Source organism: Hyalella azteca, unplaced genomic scaffold (assembly GCF_000764305.2).
Source record: "Hyalella azteca isolate HAZT.00-mixed unplaced genomic scaffold, Hazt_2.0.2 contig5732, whole genome shotgun sequence".
Classification (NCBI taxonomy): Eukaryota; Metazoa; Arthropoda; class Malacostraca; order Amphipoda; family Hyalellidae; genus Hyalella; species Hyalella azteca.
Genome location: NW_025935914.1, coordinates 1 through 12,197, shown reverse-complemented (window position 1 = coordinate 12,197; position 12,197 = coordinate 1). Strand labels below are relative to the sequence as shown.

General features: G+C 35.5%; 1 protein-coding gene across 1 annotated transcript in view; it reads right to left on the bottom strand.

Annotated features, from left to right (window-relative positions):
* Positions 1-8,425, bottom strand: part of LOC108668134 (desert hedgehog protein A-like) — a 37,569-nt gene extending 29,144 nt beyond the window's left edge. The window contains exon 1 of the mRNA XM_018155290.2: positions 7,990-8,425. Within this exon, the coding sequence (XP_018010779.1) occupies positions 7,990-8,298 (309 nt within the window). The 5' untranslated portion in view covers positions 8,299-8,425. The remainder of the gene's footprint in view (positions 1-7,989) is intronic.
* Positions 8,426-12,197: the final 3,772 nt, after the last annotated feature.

The window sequence follows — 12,197 nt, the reverse complement described above, 5'->3', positions numbered from 1 at the left end:
TGGTCATGCAGGACGCCATAGTAGTACAGTTTGGCCTTTAAAAGTGATCTCTCGTGGTCTCACGCCACAGAACAACCTATTTTATGATAATCGATATACTTTTCTCAAACTTCAATGTTTTGATGGATTGCATAATTTTTTTGTACCCTTGTTCTGTGATCTCAGTGCGGGTCAAGGCTCGTGTCTTCTGAAGACCTGCCATGTTTCCGCTCCTTATACCATCGAATATATATAGTTGCATGTCTTGGCTCGGGCTAACTGAAAGTAAACTAGATATTGTTCATCACCATTGAAAGTGGAGCCTCATCCTCATAATTATCATTTGCTCATTATAAATGCTCGCACAATCTCGCCAGTCCATGCAGACGATGCCCTTTAGTGAATTATTCTTTGACTCTCTTGCCTAAAGTTAATAAATCTAAGAATCTACCTGCTTGTCTCATCGAAGGGAGCTTCCAGATTGCAGACTTTAATTATTATCTGCAGGTCTCACTTTCATCCCACTTCGATGTTTCCCATGTTATTCAATCTTTGCCTCTTCATACAAATCACTTTTTTTTGTTACTGCGTCTGTAGATAGTCAACATTTCAATTATTATTTTCGCAATTTTTACTGACCTCCCAAAATGTAGTTGTGCTCAAATCGAAAACCACAAATAACACATCCAATCTTCTACAATTTCTAATTGATTTTAACAGTAATTGATTATTGATTATCATTGATCATCAATAAGCCTCCAATTTATTCTTATCTCAGTTAGCCTCATTACTAAACACGTCTCAGTATATGATCGTATATCATCAATCAATCAGAATCCAATGTGAGGTATATTGCAATATTGCATGCAATGCGCTAAATGAACTCCTGTAATTGCAAGCTTGTCGTTCACAAGGATTTGTCAGATAATTGAGCAGGAATCTAGCGCCTATATATGGCTTGTATTGTCTGCAGAGCGCCCTTGTCTTGCGCCTAAGAACTTACGCCTTAACGCCTGCACCATTAGCTCGTCGAGGTAAAGGCGTGTACCCTCGCTAACACCTAAATAGGTGTTACGGATGCTTCAGTAAAGTGGTGGTGAGAATTAGGGTGTGTGTACATGATATACCTGCGTTCAAGTAAGGCAAATTCTGTACAACAGGAAGGCAAGCCTAATGAATATGACTTTCGTTGGTGCTGCTTTTAAAATGTACAGTGTGTCAGGGTTAAGTGTAAATAAAATATCCGAAATAATGTCTATTCGTGCATACCGAATTATTTATATTTGTGAGTTTTTAAACGAGAAAATTCCGTTACTGTAATAAAGACAAAATATACTCGCAAATAAAATCATGATTTTCTTTAGGCATAGCGACACAGCATCAAACCAGCTCAACCTTCAATAAATTTGTGCATACGTTCTGCTTTCCATAAGACACAAAAATAACTTCTCTACTTAATTAAATCGTGCATATTTTCCTCTCTTTACAGAACTTTGCCATGTAAATTTTTTCACTCCAAAGAAACTTGTTTACAAACTTTGATCGCAACTTCATATAAGCAAGCCAGCTTCAAGCTGCAGGCGTAAAAGCTTGCATGGGTTACTTTCTGAAACTCTTGTGCAAAGTGCATTATTCAAACCTCCCGACGTATATTATACGTCGATCACTTTGCTACCACTAACATCAATGTTGTGTGGCCATAACAAAAAGAATTGGTTTTTCGTAATGAAATTGTGCTTTTGAGGTGTATCGAATGTCCACATGCATATATGAAGAACATTTCAGTTCAGTTATAGGATCAATGTTGTGTAGCTATCTCAAGTCACACTGATCAATGGTATTGAACGTTCACTGGCTTCTGCTGTGTGCAGTGTAAACACAGATGCACCGCCACTAATCGTTCTTTGCTGATCGTGAAAGGTTTTCTATTTACGGAAGCCAGCATCTCTCACGTCACACTGACAGCTAATGGTCCAAGTGTGAAACCATCGGCATTTAAATAAAGCCAAACTGATAACTGATCTTAGGTGGCACAGTGTTTGGGGCTCATCGATTGATGGTCCGAAGATGTCACTTTGTGGTAAACTGCTGGCGAGGTTTGTACAGCCCGTGCGTAAAGATTGAAGATTAACGGGTATAATTTTTAAACATGCAGGGGAAATGTTCCTTTATAGATGATTCTTCGAACAATTTCTATAGATAAATTGAAGTCGTTCATCGGCAGGTTTGAAGTCGTTCATCGTTCACAGTGAATTATATATTTTCAGTGCTGTAAATTTGTAATCTATCCGAGGTCAAAAATTATTTATGGTGGAGATAAACAATATTAAGGTTAAAATGGATCATCATAAAATTCACGCAGGAAGCGGAACAATATTTTACGGATATTCTCAATATTATTTTTTTTTCGCAAACCATGTCGCTAGGTGGCAAGATGAAAGTTTCACTAAATTGTTTGATGCATCTGTTTGAACATTTAACAGGATAATAAAATTATTTTCACTTTTTAATCTAGTGCCTAAGCAACGTACTTTAATTAAAGATTGAGAAAATAATTAAATAAACTATAAATATGCGTATGTGCAGTCAATTTTTCTTTTAGTCTTTACTCATAATCCAATAGTCCGGAAGATAAGCGAATTTTTTCTACCATGCAGCCTTGTCGCTCTGATTCGTGATGATCACGTACTTCCATTTTTTGCTGCAATGTGTGACGGAACAAACTTGCCTAACATCGCAGGATGTGTGGGCAGTGTACATCACAAGCCCGTGTGAGAATCACAAAGTTTGCTCTACGACCTCCTGCGTACTCATGTGATTTACGACAGTCCCGTGACTTTGACAACTCGAGTTTGTCTTCACCCAAGGTGTGACAAGAGCTCAAGTGTCCAGACACCAACGAAACTTCGCGCCCGAACTGAACAAAGAACAGCTGGCCTTCATGCTATAGGTCTAGACCAAACTATAGTCCTTCTCACACCTGTCATGCTTTGCACTGTCATCACTCGCCTAGTTTTTTGATGCTGAAGTCCTTGACTAGCGAGTGCTCCGAAATTTCTAGCTTAGAATATATCTGATCAAAGGTACTCTTTTTGGGAATCAAATGATTGGTTTCGCATATTTCTACCTACTATTCCCCCGCATGCAGTTATCGTGTAATAATTTCCAAACTTATTTTATTACTGCAGGTGCACTAAAAAACGAGTCGCAAGATAAAAAGGCAATTAACAAAAAAATATTATATATACTACTTGCATAATAGAAAAAATAATTCGAATTTTAATCTTGTAATTTGGTGTAATAAGCAGAACTGCAGAAGAATATCAAGATCTAATTTATCAATGACTGATCAGTTGATTACTTCCCTCTGGTCATTTGAAGAGACTCGCTGCTTTTCGATAGTCTAAGTTGCAGGATGAATTATTCCATAAAATAATCGTCATTAGTCACTTTAATTATCACGTATCACAATTATAATTAACACTTGTAACTTTTCATGTACTGAGTTTCTTGTATATCAATTTGTCTTATATTCTCTTTGACGAAGAAGATCTAAACATTGACTTCCATCAGCGTAACACAACCTGTTGCTGACTGTGAAGGCGGACTAGAATGCGAAGAATGTGTTCAGAAATTCAGTGGAGCGGGTAAGGGATTGTCCGACTGTAAAGCTTGCAACTAATAGCCCCAGATAAGGTACCAATTAAACCCTGTGTGGCTGCAAGAGAGATTGACATCTCGGCGAGTTATTTTCCGGTCGTATAGCAGATTAGCTGCCAACTGGAGTTGACTTGGATACAAGTTAGAAGCAACAGCGCGGCAAATCCAACGTCTGCCAGAATCTGGGATGTAGTGGAGTTTGGGAGCGGGTGTCTCAATATATATGATATATATAATGGCTGTTGCTTTTCGCAAACTGATGCCGTGCTTAGAATTGAATCCGTTTTTTTTTTCTCGCTTGCAGACTTTTAATGCAGCAATTGTATCCGTTCGTCACCATTTGTATCAGTCTCGAGCAACTGCATGATGTCAATGACCAGTTCAGTGCTCTGAAAATAAGCTTGTCTGATGGTGAGCGCAATAAATGAATTTTTTTTATAGTGACCATATTAAATTGTCTGTGTCATCATAAGGTCATTAATTATTATCAAAGCCACTTTGAGTGTTTTTTTCCTAGCCACAACCAATTAATAATGTGCGGTAACACCAATCCTTTGGTTCTGGTGAATTTGCCAAAACCATCGCTGCTATATTACAAATTTTCAGACAACATCAACCGCAGGAATGCCTCATGCCGCGCTGACGAAACATTCCAGGTATTTTAGTAAAGCTTCGCCAGGAAAATATTCTGTATCATTCTAATGCCTGTAAATTTTCATAACTCCTAATGGCATTCCTATATAGACGTTGTTGATCAGGGTCGGCGATTGCCTCAACGTTTAATGCGAGTTCGTATCACAGGAGGGTTCGTTAGAATGGCCGACGTTCATCGGCTATTTTGAGAAGTATAAACTTCAGGAATATAGTGAAGAAGTATAATATGGTCGTGTTGAAACGAACACAAGTGACAAATTTTCAAGTAGGAAGAATATGCAGTTTTTTCCAGCTCCTTCTGCTAACACTGGAAGGCAGCGAGGAAATTGAGGATCAACATGTAAAGAATTACGAAATAGAAAGAAGTAGTATGACAAATATTCAAGCAGAGAATACTGAAAGTGGGAGAAATGAAATATTTGCAACTACCAGTAAAAGAAGATAAGGCGAAAAAATTTGCGTTATATGCTAAATAATATAGAGAAAGGCGATGAAATAAAGGGAAAAAGCGACAGCCAGAAAGAGAGGGATACTGCAGCAAAGAAAAATGGCCTAGAAAATAACAGTGAAAAAGTCGACGGAACTTCAGGAAGGAAAAATATGTAAGAGAGAGAATGGAGCAGAAAAAATAAATTGTAAATGAAATTTATTTCAACCTTTCCGAATCCCGACGAGATTATGTATGTTAAGCTACTTTGTTTTAAAGGAAGAAGATTTCAACAAGAAGCTTATTTTTTATGGTTTGGATATCACAAAGTATAAATTACCAGCGAGATAATATGTTCAATATTTCATTTTTCAATGGTGAAACTGATATTTAGATAAAGTATGTTTCAATTATTTAGTAAAGCTCAGAAAAATCATTATTATATAATGCCATTCTCTGTATCAGATAATTCAATAATAATGATATTCACGACATCTGTGTGACTCATTGTCAGTGCAAGCCATCATTTCAATATGTAATTCATCATTCATATCATTCAGTATTTAAGTGTGACACAATTTTAGTGTTATTCATTTTCAGTACCATTCCCGACAGATGTGAGATTCATCATCAGTGCCATTGACGATATTTGCACGTGTATCCGTATTATTTTCATTCCTATAATAATTATTCTTTGTCATTAATATTAAAATTGAGTAGCGCGGTGGGGATTTCTTTGACAAATCCAGAATTACATTCAGTGGAATCTATTACAGGCAGGGTCTAACTTGAGGAGTTATGTACCTAATGGTTTTTAAATCATTTTACAACACATATAATCTTCCGGAATAAACTCTGCATGCGCTTCCAATCATTGAGTTTCCGATAAAATCGTTTTTAAATAATCAAATAAATTATTCTAATATTCATTTCAGTGGCATTTTTTATTCAAATCGAAATAAACTTAGGAATTTGCCGAGATTCTTTTTAAAATTTTCAGTATGCAGATTCAACAAAGAAATTATTTTGAACAAGCGATGGTTCTTAGATCTAATTTGCCGAACAAAATGTCTCCCGTTAATTATAGGGGAGCGTCTGCGTAAAAAAAAAAAAATATTTACGGACGGATCATTTTGAAACTTGATACACATATGCAAAACAGAAATTAATAACTTTTATGTTAATGTAAATTTGTCGAAAAAGTGAAAGAAACCATGAAATTCATAGAAAACGGCAAAAATAAGGGGGTTACTGTAAAAATCTATCACCTTATAATTCAATTAACTTGCTACAACATCGAGCGAGAGATATATATCATTCGATTTGTAAAAACAGTATCTAGCGCTCGATCGATCATTTTTTTCATTTTTTATGATGTTTTTTTCTTATTGTTGTCATCCCCCCCCCCTCCACTCCCCCGTTTTTTCAATATACAATTCAAGCTAAAACGAAATTCAAAAAAATGATCGGTGGATCGCTAGATATTTTTTACAAATCGAATGGTAAATCTCTCAATGCTGTAGCTTGAAAATCATAGGAGGAGGTAAATTTTTAAGGTGACGTATTTTGGAAATTTTAAATGTTCAGTTGAGCCAAGCAAGTAAAATTTATTGAAAAAAAAGAAGAATATACCCAAAAAATTGCTTTATATTGTAACTCAAGCTTTCTCTTCGCCAATTAGTTGCATTTAGGGTACCAGCATATGCGTCTTTAGACTTATTCTTGTCCAGTTTAACGGGAATAATAAGCTATAAATGTGATTTTTCGATGTTTATATAAATTAAAAATGTTCATTTTATTTTATTTTTTAAAAGTTCAAAACGGCCTAGTGCAAGAAACATTGCATGTACATCTGTGGCATTTGCTTTTTTGAGCGCGCATCGTTTGTTGCTTTCACACGAGTGCAAACACTTCGTATTCGTGTTTGCGCTTTAATTTTTTTACCCTAGCTGACGCTCCTCCTAATTAAAGACATTCTGCAATTGTCGGGTTACGCTTCAATTGAAAATTAAAATTATTGGCAAAAAATTATCCTCATTTAAAATAAAATGTTCATTCATCAGTGCGCGCAATTTGTACTATATTAAAATCGTCGATATAATATAATGATTAAAATCTTTATCATATTAATTCTTCCACGGAATTAATTCAGTTTAGAAGATCCGCATATACGTTCTTGCATTTTTGGCGTTTCAATCATTACACTTATATCAGTACATAATTATATATTAATTACATTAAAAAATGTCAGAACATTTATATAATCATATCACACTAATGGCAGTACATATCTATATAATCATTCCACTATATGATGTCGATAGATGTATATAACGCTAACACTGTCAGTACATGTACATAAAAGTATATATAATATATAACCATTAATATATAATAATTACACGAATGTCAGTCCATAATATAATCATTGCACTAATGTCAGTACATGTATATAATCGTAACACTAATGTGTAATATAATCGTTACACATACGTATAAATAATCATTACACTAATGCCAATACATATACGTACACATAATCATAGCATTAATGTCAGTGCATATATAAATCGTATAACATTATTGTCAGTACATATAGATCTAATCATAACACTAATGTCAGTATAAATATATATATTCATTACACTAATGCCAATACACACGTATATATAATCTCCACAATAATGTCAGTACATAAAATATGACACCTAATGACTATTAATAAAGTTTCCTTTATAGCTATAAAAGTACGGGTTAGATCGACGACAATCATTCATTTGTTTTGTATTGGCGCCGACGAACTTGTGAATTGATGCCATCTTAAGCTTTATATCGGGTTTTTTATTAACCTACTACTTCATTTAGGCAACTGACTCTCGGATTTTTTTAGCTTTTGGCTACATTTTTATGAAAGCTAAATCCTAATTTTCATATATTTTACGTACATATGTAGAAATAAATGCAGCATTTAAATACCCAGGCGGCAGAAGAATATCTAAAAATACATTTTCATTCCATATTATCTGAATCTTTAAGGTCTTGAGAAATTATACCAGCTTTCAATTTGTAGTCGGGCTCGAAATATCCTAAAATAAAATGACATTCAGATTCCACAGTATTTAAATTTCCAAAAATATATACTCACAATCAACTTGAATGAGGCGTGACCCAACATACCCCAGCAACTCTAAGTTACCCAACATACCCCAGCAACTCTAAGTTACCCAACATACCCCAGCAACTCTAATTTCCCTAACGTGTCAGAATACCTCGGTCATGAGTCGGTCGGCGCCGGTTCCTTCCTCATCGCGGAAGATGATATCGGGGTTGTAGTTGGGCACGAGCGCCTGGAACCTGGCGCTGTCTCGGGTTATCGGGCCCTCTGTTAGTCCAGAGGCACCGAGCGTGTTCTCGTACACATTAGGCACGTGTTCCTTGAAGATTAGAGGCATGAGTTTACGGGTAGATCTCCTACGAGCACCACCTCTGCCTGGTCCACAGCAGTGCACGAAGGTGTTCCGCAGCATCAGCATTACGAGAGCGCAGGCAAAAGCCCTCGTTACTGCATCTCTCCGCATAATTTGGATCACCTCCGTAAAACTCTTACATACACACAAGACATTGCCTGCCCGCTCAACTCTTACAGCTATTCACTCCTGCCATAGACAACTTGGGTGGCCCAACACATCATGTCACCAGCCCACATCAAACTGAGCGCTAGCCTCTCATTTAGAAGGCGGGGCGTCGTCGTGTCGGCACACGCGGGGAACCGCGACGAAGCATTGCGTCCATTGGAGGCAAGCGCCAGACCTCAGGTAACTTCTCAGCCAATGGCAAGAAATTCTTGACCAGAAGGCCTCAAGGAACATTAGTTATAAGGGATACTAGCAGCCAATCATCAAGCAGGGTTTATCTAACCCGCCTTCTCAAAGTCCCATGATGTTAGAATAAGAATTTCACTGGACATCGGACATGAAATTTTTTAATAAACTCTAGATTCCCTTTGAAATACTGCTGACACAATCTGATGCTCGACTTGAACTGCACCTCACATATGGGCGTTAATAAACCCGCGAAAACGGCAGGTGATCTCTTTACAACGGCACACGCAGCTGATCATGATCGAAAATTTAGGCAGCAATTTGCCGAGCTCACAAGAAAAACATATTACGTTGTGATCGGGTCTTCGGAAAACCTGCCACACCTGAGCCAAAGTTGGTGCACACTGAACATCAAAAGACTTACTTGTAGATCATATTGATAACTTAACAAATTAAATAAATATATTATAAATAACTTTGCAAATTATAACTGATTTAAGCCCAAGGGCCGTAACGCGAAATGTAAGTTTGAAATAGCGAACATATGCACCCGCTTGTCGCTGGAACTGACGGCACAGAGGCGGCCAGGCTGTTGCTTTCTTCCATACAATGCAACGTTATACTAAGTTCATCAAAATCATAACAACTTTAAATCAATTTTTAATTTAATTTCCGGTCAGACATAAATGTTTACTCTAGGGTGTATTATGTATCTTACAGTTTTACAAGACATTTCACTTTTTAGCAAGAACAGCAGGTGCTTGAATCTGAAAGTCGAGTTATGGTTGCCAAATTGAAGATGTATATATAATTGCTGTTCTCCTGTTGATGAATGAAGATAGAATGCAAGATATATCGAAAAATTCTCACCCTTTATATCAACGTTTTAAGCAATATTTTCTGAATTTTTTTTTTACTCTTCGGAAAAAGTAGTTATTCAGATACCTATCCAGTTTGAAAATTTTTTAGACAATTCCAACTATTGTTATTATAATCATAATTATTCTAGGAAGCAGTTATCGTGGCGTCTGATCGAGGGCACGTCACACATAAGTGTATAATAGTAAGCAAAAAATAAATAGACACAAGAAATGACGAGAACTGATATAATTAAATGCATGACTATTGCTCGATAGTAATGTAAGATTAAATGTATATTTTGACATGATATCGAAGTTACGTTTGTATACGGGGGCTAAAGTTAAATAACAGTTAAGTCAAGCTTCAAGCTGAAAATTTGTGACGTACAAAATGTCTTAATCAACTAATTAAATTCAGCAATATGTCTGCCTGCCTCCATCTGTTTTAACAAATTATCTACATTTCATAATTGTCTATACATTATATATGGCATCATGAATGCATATGGTACTCAACACGTATATATTAATTTATTTTTATTTTAAATTTAATCATGGTTAATTATATTTTTTTATGAATGACGATTCGAATTATATATTATGTCCATTTGTTTTGTTACATATAATTTGAATTTTTCTAAACTTTTTTTTTATCAGCTGCTACCTCTTGGAAAGGTCGAACATTAAATCCCACGGCCTTTTAAAAATGATAATTTCTTCGTGAAATTTTGAGTGCAGCGAGTCTCATCTAGTTTATTCTTTTAATATTCATTCAACAAAAGATGTAATAATTCTTAAAAAATAACTGCAGACTTATTACTGAATTTCTGCAATACATTTAAGAAAAAAAATGGATTCAGTATAATGTCGATTCCAATATATAACGTGAAGGTAAATTCATGTGTAGATATATATATTTCAGTGATATGTCCCATCAAACTAATTCTAGGAATCACTCTTTAGGTTATAATTTATTTTCAGAACTGCTTTTATTTTCTATATGTCAGCAGTCTCGAATTAACGTCCACTTTATTGTCATGCGTGGCCGCCATATATGTGGTGAAGATCCTCAACATATACTGCATGCTCTTCATATTCGATCAGCAGCTTGTTTCAAATTAATTTTTCATAATTAATTATTATATAATGCGGAAGTGAAGAATTTCTAATTGCTATATGAATTGCTATATTTGAACCAATTCTTTCATATGACAAAAAATTTTCATCTTGACGCCTATAAATAAATGATAGCTATAAATGACTCAAGCAACTATAAATAGGTAACAACGATGATGAATTTAAAGAACCTCGTATTTTTTTATTCAATCATATTCTCGAGTGTAGCTTTGAATTCGAGAAATATTCATGCGCCATATAACAAAGCTAAACCATAAACCTTGCTGTTGAGGGAACAATTAAACGAATGCAAACTGACAGCAGCATTTCGTACGCGATTTAAAGCACAGCAAATTGACGCTTACTCTCGTTAACTCCCTCGAATTATGTTGCTTCTCAAACACATTTTAAAGACCTATTTTAAATCTGCCCAGCCACTTTCTGTGTAACTTAATATAAAAGCTGGTCGGAATGCAAAAATTGCACTAATTTTGGTCTTAGAATTGGATAGTGCATGCACATAATAACTTTCCTAATTTGTGATGCATTAATTGCTGTTGTCACACATCGAACATCAATCTCACACACTGGGTTCTTATAATACAACATAGCTGATAGAAATTCGAGAAAAACTTAGTAATTTTTATTCATTTACCTGCTGATAGAGTGATTTTAAAAGGATTTAAACCTCACTTTCTTGTATTGGTATTGAACTCTGAGGTATCATGCGTTAAAGAACAGCAGAACGACACAGAAATTCGCTAAAACTTGAGTTATTTTCATACCTCAAATAATATGAGTTTTCTTGAGTAACCGCTAAACATCCTGGGCATAAAAAATGTATTCCCAGTTTTAATGTAAAATATCAGAAAATAGCCATTTGGATGTTCATATTGAGTGCTTTTTAACTGGACCTAAAGTCCCTGATCTCCTTCGGCCCGGTACAAGGTTGCCAGAGGGGCCGTTTTCCGGCCATATTCGCCGACTTTGGATTTTTTAAAATAAAGTTGGCCGGTTAAAATTGGCAAAAGGCCAAATATGACAGATTATGGGACATTTTTGTTTATGCTGTAATAATTTTTTCGATAATTAACTTTTTTTTAAAAATATAGTTTTATTTCGGATATATGTAGGGAAAACCTTTTTGCTTTAAATCAAAGAATAAAATATATACTCGGACATTATTAATGGATTATCGTATCATATGCGTCAACGGGCTAATGCAAATAAGAACCACCAGACTGTGAAATATCTGCCCTCCAACCAGCAAATTAAGCATTAATTCCTTAATGGTGGTAAATTCGCCGCTTATGGGAATATGTGACGAACGAAATTTTTGTGCTTCCTTTCCACGCAAAACTTTGTTAATTATTCTTATCAAAATACGTGACTTAATTTAAGGCGTTAGTACGTACCATGTTTGACTTACCAAATTGGAGGACTTCAATCAACACAATAATATTTTAAATCAAAAAAACTTCCAAAGTGAATTTTCGAACCGCATATTTCAAATATTTTTCACCTAAATCAAATTAGGCAGTTTTAGCCCTTTTGTGTGCTGATATGGTCGTTTTTTAAGCCATCGTATGGGAACTCTGGAGTCGTAGCTGTCTTGACAGTCCCTCGGAATCTGGATCGTCACACTCACAACATTGCTACAAGAGGCAGCGTGTGGTTCCG